The sequence below is a fragment of the Barbatula barbatula genome (genome assembly GCF_947034865.1).
Source record: "Barbatula barbatula genome assembly, chromosome: 20".
Classification (NCBI taxonomy): Eukaryota; Metazoa; Chordata; class Actinopteri; order Cypriniformes; family Nemacheilidae; genus Barbatula; species Barbatula barbatula.
Genome location: NC_136783.1, coordinates 6805354 through 6831115, shown reverse-complemented (window position 1 = coordinate 6831115; position 25762 = coordinate 6805354). Strand labels below are relative to the sequence as shown.

The window sequence follows — 25762 nt, the reverse complement described above, 5'->3', positions numbered from 1 at the left end:
TACCCAGAACTATCTTCCTGGTCTCTGGAGACACAAACTCTGTAATATTAACATCGAAGACTCTCTTTTAAGACTATGTGAAACTTTCAGAACAGATTTAGCACAAAGTGACACTTTTTGGTTCTGCGCCGTCACACCTACTAACCCCTTTCACGTCTTACCTTCAGATCTCTGTGCACGATGCCCATGTCATGCAGGTATATCACAGCATCCAAGATCTGTTGAATGAGCTTACTGGCATCTTTCTCGGTGTAAAATCCTTTTTCCACAATCCTGTCGAAGAGCTCTCCACCGGACACCCTGCCAATGGAAAAACAGAAACATGCTGTTCACACACACCGACGCACATTCACAAACTCTCTCTGTTTGACAGACGGACACACAGCAGGATCCCGACAGAAACACATGGTGATGCTGTACCCATCGTATCCACCAGATAGTGGTCATTGAAAAATTGCTGATTCCAATCTCAATCTGAGACAAAGCTAGATGTTGAAGTCTTTGCATTATACGATCATGAGCATCCAAATGCTGAAGGTCATATAGATTAGTGCATCACTTTTTTGTCCATTATTTGTCCACTATCTTTAAACCAAAGGGCATGCATTTTTATAACTGACATCATATAATGCTAATAAAGCCTTTACTGAAGCAGTCACTTACTTTTTCGTACATGCTACTGACGATTCCTTCACTATGTTGTCTTCTGTGAGCTTTTGGAAAGTTTAGAATTTTTTTTTTTGTTTTTTCATGGAGATATTGGAGTGTATTTTAAATCATACGTTTTTTTGTCGATTTCTCACCTAAAACATAGCACCGTATTAAAATTACAATATCGAGATTAATTGACAATTATGATTTTTTATGGTATTATTGCAAGATTTTCTCTATGCAAGGTGCATTAATGAAATTTGACTGGAAAAAAAACCTCTGCTGGAGGCTGGAGGAACTGTAGGTTTTTCAATTAAAGTATATTATTCATAGTCATAAGTATTATTGTAATAAATACGAGTTTTTGTTGTTGTTTGAAGGACTAAGGCTGGGTGACCATCTACATTAAACCCCACTTGTGATTCCGAAAAGCACAAGTTCATCCGATCAGTGACTGTTTTTGTCTCTTCATGTGTGGGACATGGAGCAATGAGGGTGGGTTTTCATAGTCTGTGGCATTTGAAGCATTAAGCGTGTGGGTGCGAACACACACACACACACACACACACACACACACACACACAGACACACTAACATTGCATGCAGAACTGATCTCTCGCTGAGTCCTGACAGGCTCACCGGAAAAACCACAATGACCATCTCTCCCATTTTTTGTCTCATTCCGTCTTTCCTGATCTCTCTGTTAACATAGCTGTGCTGCGTTTCTCTCCATCTTTTGTCACTTACAATATGTTATAATCTGTCTCTTTCAGAAATATCTCTAACTCCATCGCCATATCTCTCTACTGACATTTCGAACAGTAGATGTGAAGACGCAGGTGTGAGCATATTTTCCCCAGCTTAACTCAGTGGGCTTCCAGCGCCTGTGTGTGCGGTGAGGTTGTTTAGCCTTTTCCTTGATTTCTCAGCGGAAGAGAAAATAGCAAGGCCCTTGTGCACATAAGTCATTAAAGAGGTTGACACAATGAGTGGTCGAGCGAGACAGAAGGGGGTAACACACACACACACACACGCGGTACTGCATTACATGTTCCTCTGTACCTCTATGGGGGCTGTAACAGACACATGATAGCCTCTGGTGTTGTGGCGTGTCCCCTGTGGCGTTCGTCTGGTTTTTTAACCGGTCCGTCATACATTAAAGCTGTTTCCTCCCTGCTAGTATTCAACCATATATGGTTATTTTGCTCTCTATCAGCAGATCTTACGTTTAGAGGAAGTGCTTCATTACCTTGGCTTGGCTCTGAAACGGGATGGTTAATTTGGATAGTTCAGATAAGGAGGTTGTTAAGAGGCCAGAAAGTATGTGAACGGTGCCGTAGTATGTACTTAAAGGGGAAGTGCCCTATTTTTGTGTCAATCATGTAAGCGCCGCTTCCCAGTGGAAAACTCCAAGCCACAATGTGAGCGTCTGGGTGGTTGCTGGGGTGCTAAGACATTGTTTTAAGGGTGGTTGTTTAAAACTTGCGTTGTTTTTGCAATTTTAACATATTTTTATTTTTTAATCGAAAAATAATGTTCATTATTAACAAATTTACACTGTAAGGAATAACAGTAATTTTACAGAATTTCATGGTCTTGTTTATTGGGTGCTCACATATTTTCAAAACACTGTAAAAATGTTACAGAAATAGATTGTACATCGGTTAGTTGAAAAATAGCAAAACAAAAAAACGAAAAATGCTATTTACCAGCCAGAATATTGCTATTTTTAAGAGTGTTATTTCTACAGTGTACTATTTTTGTACCATTTTTTAAAAATTAATGTCTATAATACTAAAGCTAAAGATTTACACACCAAAGTTCAGGGTTTTGGTGAAAATGTCCATAATCCAAATATTTGCTTTTTTCCCAAGAAGGTTCAAATTGATTTAAAAGTGTAAAAGTTTCTTCACTAACTTTGCAGTTAAAGAAATAAGAAGAGTTTCAGATAAGGTGCTAGAAAAGCAGCTGAATTGTTTGGAGGTTGGTGCTGTATGCTCCTTTCTAAAAAACAATTATGGTTTTATCACAAATAAAACTTAAAAATGTACTATAATAAAAATATATTAACCATAGCAGAGTTATTATAGTTCTAATTTTAGTTTAATTTGTGGCAACTTTGTTATGTATATTTGGTGATGTATTATTCGTTTTTTATATGTTGCAATTTTTATGATGTAGTAATTAGTTTTAGTTTCGTTTATTATTATAATTTCTGTGCTTAAACTTATTTCAGTTTATTTCTGACGCAACATTTACATTTTTTCCCAATAATTTTAAGTCAATATTTTACTTGATTCCAATAAACAAAAACGCTTTCAAAGTTTACATTTTAGTAAACTAAATTAACCTTAAACCATAGTTTGGGTTTTAACCCACATCCATTTGTAGTATAACTGGTTACACAAATGCTAATAAAAAACAAAACACAAATACTTTATTTTGCCCTTTCTATGAAATCCAGGCTAGAAACATCAACGTTTGGTTACTATCTATGACACGGCCTTAGTTAATAAATATATCAAGGCTATATTTTCAAAGAATGTTATTTACATTGTGTAAATGATGCAGAAAACAGTAAATGACAAAAACTTGCTGGGTTTTCATGTGCATATAATGCATGTACTATAACACAACAATGGTTATTTCATAAGGGTTGATAACACTTACAGTTGCATGACAAGGTAGAGATGGGATTTGCTTTCGAATATGTCCTCCAGGGAAACTATGTTGGCATGTTTAATCCTAAAAGGAATAAAGAGAAACACATATAAAATATAATTATATCAGAAACAAGACACGTCCTCATTGGTGCATTAGAAACCACCAGCTGAAAACAACATCTTCCCACAACAGTATGACCTGGAAATGTGCCATCGTTGAGTTATGTTTCATGTTAAGGCCTGAAACTCACACACTAGAATAATACACAAATACAAAAGAGTTTTGTAAAGAGTTACAAAATTGGTGTTTATTATGCGAAAAAATTCCAAGCACAAACCAAGCAGCTTCTGTCAATTCTGTCTTTCTGAGAGCTGATCCCACAACAGATCTCTTCTGGTCTGGACTAATCTCTGCCGCAACGTTAAAGATCTAGAGAAGCTTCATAAATATTTATCAAGAGGGCAGATCTGGAATGCAATGAGATGCAAAGTAAATATCAAACCGGGTTTGAGTGCAATGACTCCTGGGAGTTCTGACTCTAAACTTATTGTAAACCGACTTTTATTCTATCCATTTCATTCATTCTTACAGGAAATTATTCAAAATTTGATTTGATATACTTATAGCATATATGGTTCCCCATAGAATAACCAACCGTTCTTAAAATCATAGTATTTATTCTACATTTATATACAGAGACAAACCTTCATACTATCGTGACTATGTTTCAAGGTGCTTCAAATGACGTGTCTCATGTCAAGTGAACTCCTACAGAACCCCCCCCCCATTACTGCAGTGAACACCACGTAGGAACCCTCACAATCCACTCCTGACACACAAAACAACATTTATTTCCCTCCCACGTGGCCTCGATTTCATTCACGTCCAATTATGAAAAAGCCGTATGCTCCGACTAAAGCAAACAAGGGGGTGGTCTTATATGAATCCAGCACGAAAGAAAGAACTTGTACAACGTTCCATGTCTTCCTCCACAACCCCTCAGCCTCTGCCGCCTCTTCCCCTGCAGCGGTCAACAGATTTCCATTGACTAGCGGAGAGCCACGCGTGTGTGTGTGTCAGATGTGTGGGATCTAATTGAGCCGAGCGGTGAAAGCCCACAGACCTCCGCTGGCAACATGACACGACGGAGGCACCTAAATGACTCATCGCTACGTTGGCTCTCCTGCTTTCTCTCCTGTCAGCGACACATCTGCCCACTCCTCTTTCAAGCGAGCGTGTTGCTTCGTCCTTGCCTCCCTCCGAACGACATGCCACCCGGCCCCACGCAGATGTGGGCAGTCAGCGATGGCACGACATTAAGCAAACGAGAATTTCTTGATGGTGAAGGCTACATGGCGAGGTCAGCGAGTGCGTCTTTCCTTCAGGATTCACCGTGACATAATCCCAGCTGCTCCGCAACACTGACATGTTCAGTCGCTATTGTGACAGCACAGTCATGTTGTGTCATCTCTGTCGTACATGAACGCGTGCAACTTTTGGTGTTCTTCAAACTTATTGTTAAATACTTTGGCAAAATGTATGCAGACTTTGAAGCTCTTCCAAAATCTAGTGAGCTGCTTTGCTCACTACAGTATAAATAGGCAGCTGTCTTCTGACATGAACGTGTGAACTGTTTTGAATCAAACACGGTCACACCCCACGCATATAAACATAACTCAAAAATTGGGTAAAATACTGTAGTGAGGTATAGGCGGGACGAGAGCCATTACTTGGGGTCTTTCCTGAATAATTTCTACTACTAAATAAATAGACTGTTTTATCGGACGTCTGGACTGCCGTTAACTTCCAGTCTGGGTTTGGATTGTGTCCAGTGGCTGCTGGTCAATAGGGGGCGCAGTCGCAAATTATCCAGAGACGAAGACTGTTAAACATGAGTTCAACATATATTATAAATTGCTAAATAATTTTTAATGAAACAGATTTATTCACACTGTATTAGCCGGGTAGTTGTGTTCGCATTCATTAGGAGCATTATTTCAAATGTGATTGGACAATTCTCAGCCGTTTCCCTGATAATCCTTTACTCACCCAGACCCCGGTAGGGAACATTATGAAGATTATAATTTATAGCTATAAGTAGATTTTATAAACGTTTTCAGTAGTACTAACTATAGTTGTTGTTTTATCTATGGTGCGGCTTAAAAACACTATAGCATCCAGGAATTTCACAGTTCTACAGTTTACTATAATGAATAAAAAAGTATACTGCCATCTTTTTTTCATTTAGACCAGCAACTTATTACTGTTAATAAACACTTCAGTATAGGGGACAATTCTCACTATTAACAAACCATTAACTACGACTTTCCCCCAATAAACACTTAATTTGTTGCTTATTAATAGTTAGTAAGGTAGTTGTTAGGTTTAGTTATTGGGTAGGATTAGTGTTGTAGAGTATGGACATGCAGAATAAGTGCTTTATATGTACTTATAAACAGCCATTATCCCAATAACATGCATGATAATAACAACTAGTTAAGAGTGAGAATTGCGCCTATGCGGAAGTGTTCCCAAACCTTTGTTTAGCTGAGCAGTGAAGATAAGATAACATCACATGTCAAATGTTTTGTTGCGCCCCCTCAAAAAAATATTGCGCACCAGCCCCAGTGCTAGTGTCTAATAATTTATTTATATTAAAATAATCTTTTCATATTTTATCAAATTTACTTTAAGATTCATTTGTATTATTATTTTACTGTATAATAATTGTATTAAATGAACAATTTGTTGAATTTTTGTGCATGTTAATCTGATTGAATAAATTTGTCGAATGGGTACAGTAGTTTTGACGCATAATTCAAAATATTGGAGAGACAAGTTTAGCCAAGCAACAGTTCTTCACGGTTTATTTTGCTTGTCATTAGAAATAATCTATAGGCGCTCTATTGTTTGTGAATGTGTACCGGAGGTTAAGAGCAGTCCACAAACACACGTTTGATTATGTTGTTGCTTTGAAACCATCTATATTTGACATATCACCACTGTGCATTCTGTGATTTGCAGGATTTAGGCAATGCTGCTATGAAATTTGCCCAGGTATCTGTCTATATTTTGCTGTGAGAAACGGAATTCAAATAAAATGCAGCGTGCTGTATGTGTTTTTTTCATGATGCACTATGACTTCTATCGCAAGCCTATCCTGCGGCGACAGCTGCATTGTTAAGAAATGTGACTTTCCTCATTCACACGTCTGCTCAGATCTCTCAGTGAACGCTGGGTCTCTTCGGCTGCGGTAACCCGGGCAACCCAGACACTAAAAATAGCACCGGCTGTTCGGGCTACAGTCATTCCACCTAAACTTTATGATTCCAACGCTTTAAACGTCAGATTGGTAAATGCACAGCCGGGAGATGTTGATATTGTGTATGTAAGTGTTTGTGTGATGAACTGGTTTAGCTGGTTAAATGACTCACTTGTGTAGCACGGCGATCTCATTCTCGATGCTGTTCTCTTTCCCCTCCAGAGCTTTTTTGGGAATACACTTTATGGCCACGAGTCTCCTCGTTCTCTTTTCCTCCGCGAGCATCACCTCGGAGAAAGCCCCGCTGTAACATGAGACCAGAATAGACAATCAGAATTCACAGTGTGTGTGAATTTCTGAAATTCTTGGCACTATCAACTTCACTCAACTTCTCTGGGATGTTAGTTTACCGTGATAATGATTGACAGTTTACAGTAAAGGTGGATGATGGCTCGAGTGTCGCCATGTTCTTAGACACGTCTCAACAATGTGCAAAAGCCAAGTACAACTTGAAGAGACCGGCAATATGGAGTTTCCTTCCACTTACTATCACACTGGGAAGCCCCGAACACAGTCTCATCCATCCAAAAGATTTCATTTTCAGTGCTGCATCATGCCAGGACACGCAAAGATATGTTTTGCCAAAAATTGACTCCTTTAAAGGGATATTTCAGTCAGGATGCCTTGAGGGTGAGCAAACATGAAGGAATGTTGTTTTGCCTGTGAACTATCGCTTAGGGGTCTACTGTAATAGCTGCTTACGGTGTTACTATAACTATAATGGTTTACCGGGATCTGTAGGTGTGTTCTTGATCTTGTGTTTTAATGTGGCATCAATGATTGCTGTGGACATCCATGGAAATACTTAAGATACAGATCACATACACACAGCTAAAGGGTCAGTGAAAAGATAGAAAAACAGGAAGGGGGTGGTAACAGAGCTTTCTCCAACCGCAAAGAGCGAGAGTTCTCCAGAAGATCTTGAGGACTTCTCCAGAAAATAACTGTTCCTGTCTGATTTTATGAGAATCAACCTCAGTGATTTGTACCATCATATGAATGAGTCGTAAACATTTTACATCATCCATTCTACAGTCATAAAATTTCGGGAGTAAAAAAAACACATGCACAGTTAAATCCAATATCCCAACTTCTGTCATGACCATTTAAAGGCAGAAAAACACAGTAAGGACATCCGAGAAAGATGTTGACATAGAAACAAATTCAGCTGGAAATACACCGGTGACAACTTACGCGAAGATCCACTGTCCTGAACAACATTTATTAAGACAACTGTACAGCTCAAATAACAAGTTTTCCAGGAATTTGTGTAAATACCGAAAACAAAGCTTCAAAGGTCCCAATTATACTCAGTGCAATGTGCTAGTTTCAGCCCGACGCAGTTTTCATTTTCACATCCTGCACCACCACGTTGTTTAAATAGCAAATGTATAGTATGAATTTTGCACACATTCAACCGGTAAACGTTCAACATATGCAATGTTTATATTTCCTAGAAAAACGATTACGGTTAGATATTGTCAAAGTCGTTCCAAAACCTTGTATCTCTATATTTCACGATTTGAATTTTTTGTCATAAATCATTATTATTAGTCGCCTTTTATGTTTGTCAATGGGACTGGCAAAAATCGAACCACTACAAAGTATTAAAAAGTGCTTGTTAACTTTGACAACACTCTGTTTAATCGTTCAAAAGGAAAAGTCCTGAAAAGTAGCGAATTTGGACATACAAGGTTTCGGAAGGACAGTGACAATAGACTTCAAGTTTAGAGGAGATATGTAGACCATCCGTCACACCACTATTCTGTGTGTAAATCAATTCTTTTATATAATCACCAACCTGGGACTGTTTAAACTTCACCCGCATTTCTGTACTAAATGTAATTCTGTTCATTGCAATTTGCATGATCTTTCCTCTTCATTACTGCAAAGCTTGTTTGAAGCAATCTACAGTACTAAAAATACTCGATCAGTGTTAAACTGTCAATAGAGCGGATCATTTATTAAACAGACCCTTGACATGATCTTAACTATCTAAACAAAGGTTCATTTTACCAGCTATAATAACACCAAAAAACCTTTAAATGAGAGATCCTGCAGCATAAACAAATCGCCTTGTTCAATATTTGAGAATGTAATGAAGATGAGAGGGAGAGTAAACTCATTATTGAGCAGGATGTGCTTCCAACGGCACAGATCCGGCCAGACAGACCGTTCCTAAAGGTTTCAGTGCAGGTACACTATGAAGGACTTACTGATGTAATACATAGTTAATCCTCTGTGCCTGTGTCCTCCGTGCATGACCAGAGGACACGAGGAGATTGTAGTCTAAATCGGTCACGCTGAGCCTATGAGGACACCGTTATAGAACGTATCCCATCATCCCTGCGGGTGTACACTGCACTCAATCATAAAACAGCCATGCCAAACTAGAGCCACAGTTATACATGAAGCACACTGATATATTCAATTCAGTTTTGTTTCTATAGAAAAAAACTTGTTAGCTTGATAAAACTAGGACTCTTGTTACCTCCACTTTAAATGGATAGTTCACCCAAAAATAAGAATTCTGTCATCATTTACACACCCTTGGGTTGTTTCAAACCTGTTAAACAGTTAAACACAAAGAAAATATTTGTAAGAATGTTAGCAATTTTTCAGTTCTATGACATCGTCCACTACAATAGTAGGAAAACAAATATTGTATATTTTGTTGTTCTGATGAAAAAAAAGTGATGTATTTAGGAACACAAACCGTTCTGGGGCTCCTTTGACTGGCATTTCATTTTTCCTACTATGGCAGTCAATGATGTCACTAAATTGAAAATTGCTAACGTTCTTCGAAATGTCTTTCTCTGGGTTCATCAGAACAAAGTACTTTATACAGGAATGAAATGACATGAGGGCGAGCAAATGGTGACAGAATTTTCATTTTTGGATGAGGTATGACTTTAAGCAAACCTTCCTAAAACATATATATATAGGTATGAATAGAGAATATAAGAAGAGAATAAAAATCAAGTTCAAGTTTTCAAATCATCTGAAAAAAAAGTCTGGTGCATACTGTCATTAAGACAATGATTTAGTCGTCTTAAAGGATTAATGCGGTCCTAGGATAAAAACAGTATTTTTTAACGTTAAATTGATGTGTTCGCCGACAGCTTGTTAAAGACATCTACGATCAAATGTTTCCTCGAATAAAAGTATGTCAGTGTCTGAAATTTGTAAAGTTTTGAGACGCAGCCCTGCAGTGTGGCTGGCTTCTCGATCGTAACCGGCTATTTAAATTCACAAAGTATGTACTTGGGGTTGGACAAACTAGTCGACATTATTGCTCGGGCGCGACATATTTTTGACATTGTACCTTTAAAAAGACGGCTGACTGTTCCAAGGACCTACGTGCGGGACGGATGTCATTACCACCTGGTTCAGCGGGATTCTGTCACACTCCCGGCAATAATATTTGTTATCTTGTCCTGCTTCTGCACGTTGCTTCTGTTTGGTCTGTACAGACGCTTCAGATCTGAAATAACTTTAGGCTGCTGTAGAGATCCACCTGCTGCTATTTTACTGCATAGTCCCGCTTCCACTGACCTCGCGCTTTAAAATAGTTGCTCTCGGTACTGCTTATGGTCTAACAGGTGGTTGCCAGGGTATTGCTATGCAGTTGCTAAGATGTTTAGGGGCCGGATTCGTAAAATTGTTCCTAAAACAAAATATAAGATTTCAATTCTGGCTCAATAGAATACGATAAAACCAAATATGTTCATGTACAAAACCTTTTGAGATTTAAGACAACTGTGAGGCTATCATAACTTTAAGAGGATATTATGACAGCTTTTGTTTTGAGAATTTGGATTTTGCTTCATTTTTTAGTTATAATCTTGGGAACAAAATAACTTTCTTCAGAAGTTTTTTTCAGGAATACAACATATTAGAGATGCACCAATACATCGGCCAATAATTGTTGTCAGACCGATACATCGGCCAATAATCGGAGTAAGACAAATACATCGGCCAATAATCGGAGTAAGACAAATACATCGGCCAATAATCGGTGTCAAACTGATACAATTTTCAGAATCACTATCAGCAGATATTGAGTATTGGTGCATCACTACAAAATATTTTAAAATGAGAATAAAACAAATATGAAAGTTGGCCGCTGGTTGTTTAACAGACGACCGCATACTGCCTCAAAAAACTTCCTTCTTTTTATTATATTTCTTAAAATGATTCTTTATAATATTTCTTAAAATGTGAAATATATATATAAATACATTCATGGATTCTTCAAATCTGTAGTTCATTTTCTTATGATATAACTATTAACACATCTCTACTCAATAATCCACACAAACTGAGTTACACTGTTTAATACATAGAGCTCTAAGTTTGTTCAGATCTGTAAACCTAAGCATAAACAAAAGTTTAAAAAAAATGTTGAGAAAGACTCGAGTGAGAGTTCAGAGCAGGGCATTGTGGGATGTTAGATAGCAAAGTGGGGCACATTCCGCTCCGGTCACAGACAGACGACAGCGGCCATCTGGTAGAGGAGGAGGAAGTGGACTTTATTACCAAAGGCCTGTCTGCTGCCGCTTCCTGATTTAACTCTACATCCCGGGTGCTGGTGGGAGGAGACAGACTCCAAAACATGATCTGGAGTCATGAGCAATCACAATCCTTTAATTTAATGTGAATTACTGTTAAACATAATCTATGTCGTGATCATCGGTCACGCTCGCATTTCCTCTGCTGGCCCTGTTCCTTCAACACGAGCGAAACTCAAAACAAGAGACGTGATTCAGATTCAGATAACAAGCCGTATGCAACCCCATCCTTCATATTCTCCATTCCTAATAGTTTTCTGTTCTAGCTGTCTCTTGGGTTTGTTGCAGTGGGTTCTGCCGGGTTTGGCCGCTGATATAACCCTTAGAGAAAATGTGGTTTCTCTGTGGTCAGGAACAGTGGGGAGAGAGACTCTTCCGGTTGACAATACATTACATTTCATTTTTACATGCGTAGAAGGACAGCACAAATAAGAGTCTTTGTAACTCAAGTCATTCAATTCAAATTAGAGCACTGAATAAACGGCACCAGTCAAACAAATGACACGGGGGGTGTGACATTCTTCAGAAAACTATTAATCCAATCTAATTAGATACCACAAACAATTTAATAATTCATCTCTCAAGAGACAGACGCCACATGACATCTCACTTCCTGAGGCAATGTGCAGCCCAAACACAGTTCAGGTCCTTCTGCATCCACACAGAACTGCATTATGTAACTTTCCCGAAAATAAACAAAATCAGTTGTCAACCATGTGCAACAGGTCAGACTGACACGGTCATGTTTCCATCCACCTGTTTTCCTATTTTAGGCGCTCTATGAATGCTGCATGAAGAAAGGGGTGTGCATATGTATGAATGGAAGCCAATGGAACAGAACGTCTTGTCTGATCGTGGCATTATCCAAAAATATATTTTTTATAGAATATACACTCTTAAAAAAAAGTGCTTCCAAAGGTTTCACAAAAGGTTCTTTGTGGCTAAAAAAACGTTCTTCAGATGGTCAAAAAACCAGAAAGAGATGGTTCTTTAAAGAACCTTTGACTGAATGGTTCTTCTATGGCATCGCTGTGAAGAACCTTTAAAGCACCTTTATTTTTAAAAGTGTAGCATTGACTATGGTGTCCATGGACATTGAAAAAACACAATTGGGTCTATTGGGTTACCATAGAGCTCACTTTGTGAATACACTTCAGTTAGTCTGTCTGTCTGTGGTCCAGGCTGTTCCAAAACATTATGTCCACTACTGTAAACTAGCTATATAGTTTGAATGTTTCCATTGAGTTGGTGTCAATAGTTATGCTAGGCATCTGGTTTAGAGAAGTGATGTTTTGCATAAACACAATGTGGTCGATCAGGGTCACACACCAACATGCACAGATCAGTGGCTACAAGATATTCATGCATCTAAAACAAGAGCTGTCCCCTCACACCTAGGTGACCTCCAGACCCCGAGGTCAATTTGCAGTCACAACAGCATAACATGCAAATTAAATCCAAAGGGGTCAGCTGTGGCCTAGTGGTTAGAGCGTTGGGTTTGTAATCAGAAAGTTGCCGATTCGAATCTTAGTGCCAGCAGGTCATGACTGATGTGCCCTTGAGCAAGTCACCTTACCCCCGATTGCTCTGCAGTAATGTGCCACTGTAAAAAAACTATGTGTAAGTCGCTTTGGATAAAAGCGTCTGCCAAATGAATAAATGTAAATGCAAAGGCATTTTCTTGGCCAAAACCATTTGGCGAGATTGCAAAATATAATTTACATTTATGGCAGCATCCTTGGAACACAGAGGTTGTGAGTTTAACTACCATGGGAAAAAAAGGTATGCACTGTGCCCTGAATGTGCTTTGGATATAAGTGTCTACCAAATGTTAATAGAACCGTATTTGTAAGGTTTTTCAACATAAACGTGAACTGTCAAGTCCATTAAAGGTCAGTATGGGAAAATTATAACTTTTCAAAGTATACACAGTACTTAATATAACAATTTAATTTGACAAAGGTTGAATTTTGCATCTATGTTGTCAAGGCAGGTGTACCAAAGGGCCGCATCAATGTACTCACATCAGCTCGTGCACAATGAACACACCTGATGGAAGGAGCGGGGGAGAGGCTGATGATGAAATGCTTGATGAAGCAGATTAGCGTGTAGAGGGGGTGGTGGGGGGATGTGGGTGTGGGAGGGTAAGAGGGGCATCGACAGCTGCAATCGGGAGATTAACCTTTCCATCCAGGTGTAATCGCTGCAGAAAACGCTCCTGAATTCTACCCGAGTGTGTGAACGAATGGAAAACAGACATGCGTGTGTGTTTGTGTGTCTGTGGATGTACCTGCGTGCAACAGTGTTGGTGTGATCAAGGACTTGTGATTGATTTAAATGCACAGGGACACTTCATGGTGTTTACCAGCCTGTTAAGAGACACCTGCTCTCTCAATAAACACACACACACTGCTCACACCTCAACTCGCGCATAACAAACAATTAAAACCCAGTTATAAAGCAGTACAATCTGTTTTTAAGAAGTCAAAATGTATGTACTTAATATAACATAATCCAAAAGGACATTTTTTCTCTCTTTACAGAAAATAACAATTTTGCTCAACATCTTAATAGTGAGCAAGTGACCTAGGGCGACTAGATCTCGCTTCTGGTTATACCAACTCTCACAAGCGTCTGTGGCTGCATCGACTAATGACGGGTAAATGGAAATTCAACATGCCCTAGTGTGCTCCACATCAATTACGGGGAAACCATTAAGTTGCTATGGCAACACAGCAGCGGTTTTGGTTCAGCAGAGTATACTGAGGGGGTTCTTCATAATCAAATCAAGGGCCTGAAGGATATATTTTTTTTATCCGGGCATCCCTGCAAATACACACTTTGTGTTTTAACATCCTCTGTGCCAGGTCAAATTTACACATACACTAGCTATAGATATATACAGATCTTAGCACACCGTAAAGGTATAACATTTTGACACAATTTTGAACTTGCAACAGATATAATACCTCAAACTGTCTTGTTGAATGGTGTTATTACTTTTTCAAGTTAGCATCAATAGCCAAGTGGGCTTTACATCGACATACTGTGCGATACATGTAGTCCTCTGGATGAGCCTGGGTTTTTGGTCTTTTCCCAACCCCTGTTCTCCTATCTCTCACCCCTTAAGATTTCCTGTCATCAATTTGGCTGGTTTACATCTGCAGTTACTCCCATAACAAGCCACATGTGTTTGAAAGTAACACATAAAGTAATGTCACAGTAATGTTTAACCAGTGCCCTATTTTTTTATCTCTTATCAGATAAACACATTTTTCCAGTGTGCTATCTTTAGTCAGGATAGTGAAGTTTGGGACGCTTATGTCACTGCTAACACTCCTAAAAAAGGTGCTTCAAAAGTTTCTTTCTTTTGGTTCCATTAAGAACCTTTAACATCTAAAGAACCTTAAAGGGATACTTCACCCAAAAATGAAAATGTTGTCATCATTTACTCACCTTCGAGTTGTTCCGAATCTGTATAAATCTCTTTGTTGTCTGATGAACACAGAGAAAGATATTTGGAATAATGCTTATGACCAAACAGATCTTGCCCCCATAGATGGAAAAATAACTTTATATATTTTTTTGTTCTGTTAAACACAAAATAAGAATGTAGGACAGCAAACAGATCTGGGGGACTTTTGACTACCGTTGTATTTCTTTCTACTATGGGAGTCAAATGGGGGTCAAGATCTGTCTGGTTATAAGCATTCTTCCAAATATCTTATAAATGTATACAGATTTGGATGCCAGAATTTTATTTTTGGGTGAAGTTTCCATTAATATTTCACAAAAGGTTTTTTGTGGCGAAAAAAGGTTCTTCAACTTATAAGAAGTAGGAAAGAGATGGTTCTTTAAATAACCTTTGACTGAATGGTTCTCTGTGAAACCGAAACCGATTCTTATATGGCATCGCTGTAAAGAACCTTTTAAGCACCTTTATGAGTCTAGGTTTTTACCACTGATTTTATGTACTTTGCTGAAAAGTTCACTTTTATTTATTTTTTAACCAAAAAAGTTACAGACTGCATCTTTAATGAAACAATCAGTTTTTACTGGATGTTAAAAACTGGCAAGTTGACTGGACATGCACGTATTAAAATATTTGAGCTCACTACACTGCATGCATTTAGATCCTAAGATAAACAGGCCATCTCATGCTGTCCCCTGGAGCTTTCAGGGGCGTGACACAGCTTGTGAGTCATGTTATTGGAAACAAACCATTCGACTTCCTGAAAATCCCTAGCTTTGGCCGGTGATACTGGAAAACCGCAGTCCTGCTTGTCCAGAAATGTACCGAGCTACAAAGATCTGACCTGACAGAAATCCATCAAACCCACCGCCATCTTGTCCCTGTCTGTCAGTCACTGAAATGAAGGTAAAAGTGAGTACAGCGGGTCACCGAAAACCGTGCAGGGCAGAGGCGATCTATACGCTGCATTGATTTTAGATTATTACAGTGTTTCCAAACCTCCCACTACATTAGCCCTGCAAAGCATGCTGGGAAGAGTTTTTTTTTGTAATGTCACCTCATGAGGGGTTTGTGTGCCGTTGTGGAACAGTTTAACACACAGACAGAAAAACGCAAACAGTCAAATACATGAAGCTGCATTCTTAAAAAACTGTGCTTCTTTGTGGAACCAAAAATGATTCTTCTATGGCATCGCTACATTACAGAATGGATCCAGATGGAGATTATTAGATGATCACATAGGTAGGAAAATGGCCTCGAGGCGAGAAAAGAAGACAAACTTCCAAATTATATAAATTGGCCTGTCCTTAAACTGACGTTTCTTATGGTCTGACATCACTTAGCATTTTTTCAACCCCTCCATGTTGAGAGTAGAGACCACTTTTACAATCCTATCAAATGAATTTCCACCCTACGGTTTTTTCTTCGCTTATTTAATATTCTGTTTAACTAAGCAATGTTTTGATACAGTTAGAGGAAAACAGGTTAAGACATAAAAAAGTAATTAACGAAAAAAATGAAAAGCACATATCGTTAAAGCTGCGATCCCTACTCTTTCTGGTTTAACATAAAAAAGTTCATGAGAAAAACATAAAAAGTAATTGACAACGTTTACACACACCCTCATAATGCGATTTTAATAGGATTGCGATACACTTTACCTCATGTAAAACCAATAATCTGATCTAAATAATGTGATTAATCTCATAAGTCTTAGAACTATAGCAAGTAACACACATCGACTGTTCCCGAGATCATCATTCGTGCTGTGTATTATAGCAAATAATCAGATTAATAAAAACTTTCATGTAAATGAGAACAAAGAGGTGTTCTCATGTCATGTAAACGTGTTACTGCGATTAACGAGTAAATAATATTGGCTAGACGTAACCGTAGCGATAGGATACTGCTCAAGCATTTTCATTAGGGTCAGTATCAGACAGAATACCAACCAAATATTCCTCATTTTACGACAGATGTTAAGTTAAACTAACCTCAAAAAGTCCAGACTGTGACACGGAAAGACAATATAAGTTCAAACTGTTTTCTAAAACTATGTTGAAAAAAGCCCCCGTCATAAGACTTTTGTACATTTGCTTAGCGTCCCTTGTGATGTGTACATACGGAAGATTACACGGTCCTCTTAATGATGTTTTATGTAAAAGAGTGTCCACAGGAGAATCTTAGCCAAACATTTACTCAAGGAAGTCATTATGTTGTTGATAAACTTAGTTTGTGGAAGAACGTCTTGAGAGCCAATCAGAAATGAGGATTGGGGTGAGGAGGCACGACACTTTTCAATGACGAGTACATCAGCAACTGTTTAAACAGAATGGAACAAACAGCGTCCACCCAAAAGCTAAATACACAGTCTGTCGCTCCTGGATACAAGCTCAATAAACATCACTGTTTGCATAGGAATCAAATACAGGAATACTGAAGAATAAAACAGAATGTCTGTTACATCCTGAAATATGTGTGTAACCATACTGTATGTACTATATGTCGAACGTAACATATGGAAGTGCTGTACAGGGTGTCGTCCAAGGTATAGGGCCATATGAGACGTACATATAAACAACACTTTAGGCCTGGAATTGAATTTTCCTGACATGAGGACATAACAGATGTGGAGAAAGAAACCACAAAGACATCAGAACTAGAACCTATGTTTTCTGAAGAACATGTGAATGCAGCTAAGGTTAAAGTTGACATGAAACAGAAAATTGAGGAGTATTTTGTTTGTATTGTAACATATTTCATTGTATATCTGAGTAAAAAAGCTTATATTTGGTACCTTGGAAAATTGATTTGAGTGGTGGACGTTAGTAGCCTCCGTCAGTCTGTTTGCCATATGTCTCCAACCTTCCAACCAGATTTGTGATATTTTATTAACCATAACGTTTTAATCTACATTTGGCATTAGCATTATTGGTCAACATGTAAACATTTGTGACCCTGTGAAAATTTGTGACCCCATTTATTTGCTGGGTTTTCACAAGCAGGTTCATATTTTGGAATGAACAACGTTTTAATTGAGAAATTATTTAAAGAGAGAAGTAGTTCTGGCATGGAAAGGCAAATTTAGTTAGTAACTCGGTCTTCTGTTTATGATTTGAATTGTTATACAGCATTTTAATTGTTACATTACATTTGCTGTTTGCAGGTGTCAGTATTTTTTTTATTTACAAATATTAATGATCGGACTTCTATTAAGAGGACATTCCCCTGAATCCATGCGTCGAGCGATCCTGACACCGGATGCACGGTCATGTGGCTCGTGTTTTTGGTTACCTACGTCGGAGTTACCCTTTAAGTAAGAGCGAGAGAAATACTGATGCTTGTCTTGGAAAGCAAGCAGCGCCGGAACCATGACTACCAGCTCAGTTTTACCCAATCACCTCTGGTCCCCTGTGCATCCGCTGAAAACCTGCTTTTGCATCAAATGAAAACAAATGACAAATGCATGCCATAATAAAAATTGTATTCCGTCAGCGACTCCACTCCTATAAAAATGATGGCTACAACATCTGAATATGTTGAATTAGCTACTGTATTTAATACTGAAGTGATCAGATTTAGATTTTAGCTAGAGAAGATATGAATCACTTCCTGACTCTAATTGTCTCACTCAGTGAATCAATAGCACAATGCAAGTAAGAGCATCACATCCAGCTCGAACTCGCTTGAACTTCTGGATTTCAATAAGGCTTTAAAAGATAATCATTAAATGTTGAAGTGTTCATTTGGTTTTGGTTTTAAGGAACTGTGTGATGGAACTCAGTCCAGTGAGTGTCCTCTGCCACACAAGCGTAAGGAACTTCGGCAGTCCAACACGGCTGAACGAAATCTTCCCGAAATCTTTTCCACTAGATTGAACATTGTGGCTCTTAACGCTTACACATTTACCCGCCGGATTATTAATAGAAAATAAAACTTTGTTTCCATAGCAACAGTTATAGTCCACATGGAAAGTGTCTTCTTCTGTTGCCAAGACAACCAACCCACGATGAACACAGAGTTGAACGATGTAGAGCGCTGTTGATCTAGCCCCAAACAAGGCGACATACAAAACCCACCTCAAGAACACAGTTTAATTACGATGGAAATCGTGACGTTGGGGAAAGTGAGTCTTGTCTAGAATGCTTGTCCCACAAAAATACATTTTAAGAGGCTTGAACTTACGCTACAGAATAAGCAATATTGTTATTTATTCACCCTCATGTCATTTCAAACCTGTATGACTTTCTTACTTCTGCAAAACACAATTATTTTGAAGAATGTTGGCGACCGAACAACATTGACCCACACTGACTTCCATTGCATGAACGCAAATCCACTGACACATTTCTCAAAATATCTCTCTAAGACTCTTCAGTGCAAGGAGATGGCATTTGTAAATAGTCATAGAATCCAGGAACATTCAGACTCTTGTGACTGTATGTGCAGTGACCGAGGGTCAACTCTCACACGCCCAAAATCCACCCAAGCCAAAACATCAGCCCCAGGAATGCCCCCAGTCTTTAAACGGTCTCTGAGTGAACTAAAGCATGTGTTAGCGCTTCAGATGTATTGCCAAACCTCTGAGAGGACTGAAGAGCAATCCTTTGTGTTATTAACATCCACTCTACAGGCGATGGCCTGGACAGTTTCGTTTTGAAAAGAGGCCTCATATGAGCGGTTGTGGACATGGGAATTTTCTTGACTAACTTTGAGTGTACACATTGTGCACAGCATCCACTAGACAAATACACATGAGATTGCAGTCATTTCTTATCTAAGCTCCATTTCCTCAGCCACCGCATCATTTCATAATGTCTAAGGGAAGCACCACGCTCACATATTCCGACACAAAACGTTCCTCAGCATGAAACTGAGGCAAAACTTAGGCAGACAAGCGTGATTAATGACAGGAAGAAATGATCTAAAATATAAACAGAAGCTGTAGCTTTGGTGCTGGTTTAAATTGTTCCAACACTTACGTTCCCAAAACCTCCTTGAAGTCATAGATTTCCTTGATGTTGGAAGATTTCTTTTTCCAAGAGTGTCCATCCTCTCCCAATGGCATTTTGCTGCGGTCAGCGATGGAGATACTGGAAGACAAAGGAAAAAAAACATTCAGTAACTACAATCAAGTCTATGTGTTGTGTTATATATTCTACTGTTTATACGGCATGATATGAAACTACTTTCAAACAAAACGTTCAGCTGGATCCATAAAACCTTTGATCCGTAGAGCTATTCACATGGACCTTGATCTCGCAATGTGGAAATCAAATTTTAAAAAATTATATCAAAACTGTCTGTTTGTTTTCATCCAGAAATTTCATAGGATGCTGATTCAGCTCAGATTTCATTGAGACAAAAGATAGTAAACTTAGCTGTCAATCACTCGCCCGCATGCCACATGTGGATTTCTTGCTGGTTATATCACATTATTTGCATATAAAAACAAATATGATAGATTGATTGTGAATATTAAACTCTTTGTGTTATGCAATAGGCCCTTTTCACAATGAAGTAACTTTAATTCTGCCTTTTCGCAAAGCAGTGCATCATAACATCTGCAACAAACAAGAAGAAGAAGAACTTCAGTTTTGCCGTCGCGCTGGAATTTAACAACAGTGAAAAAAACGGATAGAACACATATTTAAGTACTTATCCAAGCCCCTTCGCTAACACAAACAGAAAACAAAACACGTACCTTCATAATCAAACAGGTACTGTTCAACGAAGATTTTGTATCCTTTGTATAGCTTTGATCTTTTCGTAAGTGAAAATTTGTGTGCAAGATGTTGTACATCATCTAGCCGAATTTGTGCAGCTGTGCAAGGGACTCCAATCTGAGGCGATGGCGGAAGTAACGATACACTGCTTCAACGGAAGATGCGTGACGTCATGTGAAAACGGCCTATTTGTGAAACCTCACGATTTGTCTGATTCTAACACATTAACCTGCATCTCACCTTTTGTATACATCTTCAATATTTTTCCACCACAGGTTCTTAACACTATTTATCTCATTCACATCCAAAATATGGAATTGCTTAATAAAAAATCCCATTTGAATGATTTTCTGTCAAATGTTTATGCTGTCAATGGATCTGTGGCCCTGTGATATAACATAACAAATGAGTCATTGCCTCTTCAGTGGTAACTGTGAAGGGGCGTACAATTGACAGCAACCAGAAGTCATTAATTTTCAATGAGAGCTGGCGATCTGACGTTTTACGAGTGGCAGAGACCGCTTGCGATGCACACAGTTAAACTATATGCAAATGAAAATAGTGACTATCAATGGGATTGCAGAAAAGCTCACAAAATCCTAGTCTAGTGAGATCGTGCTACGGGTTGAGTAGGAACTAGAACTCGAGAAAAAACTGATGCAATATTTAGGTCAACCAGTACTACTGGTTGGGGTTGGGTGACATTAAGCATTACGCACCGTTTTGTTGGTTTCCTGATGATGCTAAGGTGGTTATTTTAGGCCGCCAACAAGCCTTTTGATTGTTGTCTAGAATAGACTTGTACATGGGGGGTGTTGCAACTCTTGGCATGAAGAGATGCCTCAGCATTCCCAAAATAGACACAACAATTCCCCACACACACAGCAGAGAAGTCGTGAGTCCAATCTGAACGTGATTACTGAAGCAATGTGATGCTTACTGACCAAATATGCCGCATAAATGATATTTCTGCGTTGATCATAGGATTTCCTAGAATGAAAGAAGTTTCTAACTAATCTCTTCTAACTAAAACACAAGCTGAAGGCTATTGAATGCTTATTAATGTGATGGGAACCCGATGATCTACGGTGTGTCTAGATCCAAATGGCAAGCTGATGACCAGCTGCGGTGGGATTTCGGGTTATCTGGTCAGTTTGTGTAAATACTGTTAACTGTTGGAATTGTGGCATTTGTTCTGGTTTACCTTTGTGTTTCATAATCTGACGTAACACGTTTCCTCTTCTCTAAAACAGATGTTGTGCAAAGTAAGTGCGGCAGGAAAATTGAACCGTAAGTGACATGTTACTGATCAGAGTCGGCATCTGAACGTTTAATGTTCGCTTCAAAGTTAAATTAATACATTTCCCAAATTATGAAACATAAGATAAAATTTGAGCTCTGAAACATACTGTCCAGTACCACAGAATAGTCCCTTGTAAAAACAAACGAAACAGACAAGTTGGAAGTCTAATGTTGGCACACGGACTGAAGGATTTTTATTTGGAGAGTACTGGAAATGCTGTATTAGGTCTTATACTTGCTGGCCTGGTATAACAATTGACTCAATAATTATTGATTTAATGTACTGGGCTGGACTAAAGCAATATATTGTGGTTAATAAATGCTAACCACTATTCAATTTGCTTCCCCATTATACAAATTGATCATTTTACTTTGAGAGCACTTTGCAAAACAATGAAATCGTATTAGCTACCAACATGACCAACATTTCATAGGGTACATCTCCTGTGCGCCTTTTTTTAGGTTTATAAACTGAGCTGAAAGTGAAAATTGCGTGTTGGGGTAATTTACATTTTAAGTCAATATTTGGTTAATAAAACGTAACCAAATGTTTAAACCTGAATTAGGGCTGCACGATAAATTATCGGCCATATCGGTATCGGCCGATAAAGGTTCATTTTTTATGTTATCGGTAATTCAATTAATAAAATTTAGGCCGATATATTATAGCCGATAAATCATAAATAATTTCCTCTGGTTAAACTTCTTCAGCTGCACGCTGCTCAAAGTTAAAATACAGTACAGTACTGTCTTTCTGTCATGATCATTGACTTGTTGCTATTAGCAAAAAATTGTCGATGTAGATACAGTATGTAGATACAGCATCTATGAATGTGTAAATTATATGCATGTTGTTTGAATGAGACAGCTGTCTGTCTTGAGACCTGTTAGACTCGTGGCTATTAAGAACATTTTTCTGGGTTGCTGGGAAGAACATCTATCATTTGGTTGTTGAATAAAAAATATACCAGAAAAGTTTGAAGGTTAAATCATCTTTAACTGGTGTAAAGTAGGCTTGGTACATGATTTTCAGCGGAAAAAATTGATCTAACGGTTACCTTGTTTTCTGCAGTGAATGTTTTCATATAAAAGCAGTGGTCCACTTTTTGCCTTTCATAAATGTTAGAACCTCCAATAACAGTCCAAGGTTGAAATTTCGAATTTGTAAGTATTTAAATGAGTGCCCTATAGAGGATTAAAAGGATTTTTCACTCAAAAATAAAAATGATTTCATAATTTTTTTCACTCTCATGCAATTCTAAATCTGTTTGACTTTCTTTCTTCTCCAGAACACAAAAAAAATATATATTTTGAAGAAAGTTGGTAACCAAACACCATTGTGACCCCCATTGACTTCCACTGTATGGACACAAAACCACTGAGACATTTCGCCAAATATCTTCTATTGTGTTCCACAGAGGAAAGAGTCATACACAGGTACTCATTTAATTTTTGGACGAATTATCCCTTTAAAACTGTATTCCACTGGCTCGAGACACCTACTGACATCCATGAAAGAGTCACAGTGCAGGAACGCAGTTGACATCTACATGCAGAGGAAAGTAAAAGACACTAAATCGCATTTATCTACAAACCCTATTTAGTGTTAAATACATCACCAGAGCATCCACACACTTCCGCGAGCTGAACTCAACTTGATCCGTTTCTCTCCAGGCAAGCAAAATGTGAACATACACCAAAGATTCAAACGCATCCCATATCTCAGGCAAGAAGTTTTAAGAGTATACATAGGCATCTCAAGTCATAACAAAGACCTGTTAGGCATAGGTATACCGCTACGCATGCAGGTCTAGCGGATGATCTGTAAGTGTGGAACCGGTCATAGAAAAGATCATAGAGGAGAGCTGAAGACTAACCCACATACAAAGGAGAATGAAAAGGCGAATTTACAGGATTGAAAACAGACACATCCATACACTCTACACCAGTACCATCTAAATCATCATGCAGCATTCAGAAGGTATTGAGTGAGATACTCACTGGTTTCCCATGGCTGCTCAGAGGAGGACAGAAAGATACAGAGTGACACCAGGACCTTCAGCCGGAACAGTGTCACATTTGCACTCGGAACGTTCACAAAATTGCGTTGATAGATTGTCATGGTGGTTTGTAACCCCAATTGTACTTCCCCTTTTACGGTGAGCACTTTAACTGCGACACATTTCAGTCAGGAAGTCGAGAGCTTAAAAACTCATCACGGTCACCATAGAGAGTGCTTTCTCGCCCTGAAAACGTGTCTGCTACAGGCCATGCAAAAAGAGCTTAAATACACGACTGTTAACGCCGTTTCAGAACCAACTATCAATACAACCTTTAGTGTATGATCAAACCAACCAACATATCCCATAGCATTACTTTTGAATATATAGTACATCTTGAGGAGTCATTTGCGGTGGTTCCTGAAAGGAGCGGTTTACCCCCAAAATAAAAATGATATGCCATATGCTGGTTTAAAATGTAAAAGAGTCGTTTTTTAAACAATACAAGATTTTATTTCAACAGGGTAGACTTGTGCCAGCACTTGATAATGGGGTTTCTCCAAAAAAATATTTTGCACAATATTGGGCCATTCAAAATAAATAAAATGGCGAATAATTCGACATAACATATTTGATGATAAGAAGGTAATGCATGTATCATTTTAAGCAAGCTGATTTCTATTGAATGCAGTCTTATAATATTGACATTGGTGTTCAGAGAGGAAGAGGTTGACAATTTCAGTTATTTTCGGGAAATAGGCGACTTCTCTAAATGTTATTATTCATTCTGCATATATGAAAGTGGTGAAGTCAGTAAATCAATAGCATTTGTTTTTTGCATCAACAGACTTGGAATAGGCCTACATGAAGTGCTGTCATGACGCTATTGGATAGAGCTGCCATTGACGCTGAATAGATAACAGCTGTGTAAAGAACTTTTGTTTTAGGTTCCACAGAAAAATAACAATAAACGGGTTTGTAAAACGTAAGCGTGACTAAATAATGACAGAATGTTAACCTTTGTAAAACTCTTAAGAAAGATGCTTACAAACGCAAATGCCACATGTATCCTTGCAACAACGTGCTGATCAAAGTTCAGCTCTGAATTACAGTACAAGGACTTTGTCAGATTATTTTCATCGACAATGATATCTTTTACAGTCCTCAAACTTTTATTTTGCCTTACAGCTGCTCGGTTGACACGTTTCTAAAAGGAAGTGAATGCCAAGGGAAAGCACATGAAAGTTAATGTTAGATTCATGTTGCTTCCTTATACGGACGACTAGAGAATTGCACAAATGACTGCACTAACACGAGCTCAAAAACTGCGGAAACAACGCGGACATGATGCTTATAACCAGCCACGATATGATCGTGTCTCCTCGCACAGTCACAGCTCGCGACCGCTGATAACAGCTGGATCTATTCTAGTCTACTAGATAAACCGAGCAAACAACTGCTGTTACTAACCACATCCCACGATGACAGGGGCTTTCACGGCTTGGTCTGAGGCAAGAAAAGACCTCTGTCTGCAAAACGAAATAAGACAAATAACACAAGTATGCAAAACAGAAAGGTGACGGAATGAAAGTGAAGAGTGAACACCTGTGAAAGCTTGATCGACTGGTTAAAAGGATGCTGTGGTGAGATAAGAGAACATTAAAAGAAACCAAAACAATTACAGAGGTTTAGTCTAAACGTGTTTCTTGTTTAAGTCGTATATTTTAAAGGGAACGCAGACGATTTAAATCGATTTCTTTTATAATGTGAAGCTGGTATTATCTTGACATATAAAGAAACACTCGTGCTTGGCGTTCAAAACGCAACCGCTCCTAAACTGACAGCTTCTGCGCGAACATCGGTTAGGATCCATCATGACAGGTTCATAATCCTCCCTGACCCTTAATGCCCTTAATGCCCTCCGTTTCTAATCGCAGGAACCGACAGCCACGAAGGTCCACCGGAGACTGGTGCTATGCTGCCCCTGGAAGTAAGTTTTCATGGGGCAACAAACCCATCCGCTTCAGGGCGTCCTATCCTTCGGTGCGGTAAAC

At 38.6% G+C, this 25762-nt stretch overlaps 1 protein-coding gene across 3 annotated transcripts in view; it reads right to left on the bottom strand.

The window, feature by feature from the left end:
* Positions 1-25762, bottom strand: part of camk1b (calcium/calmodulin-dependent protein kinase Ib) — a 36491-nt gene that overhangs the window by 10263 nt on the left and 466 nt on the right. For 2 of the 3 annotated variants that reach the window (XR_013788077.1, XM_079482830.1), the window contains exons 2-5: positions 19663-19773; positions 6750-6881; positions 3322-3396; positions 162-300 (exon numbers count right to left, since the gene is read on the bottom strand). Coding sequence is in view for 2 of the 3 variants with exons in the window: in XM_079482830.1 (XP_079338956.1) it covers positions 162-300; positions 3322-3396; positions 6750-6881; positions 19663-19748 (432 nt within the window). In the remaining variant the exon portion in view is untranslated. Of the gene's footprint in view, positions 1-161; positions 301-3321; positions 3397-6749; positions 6882-19662; positions 19774-23709; positions 23851-25762 lie in introns of those variants that run through there. The other variant, XM_079482829.1, reaches the window with a different exon arrangement.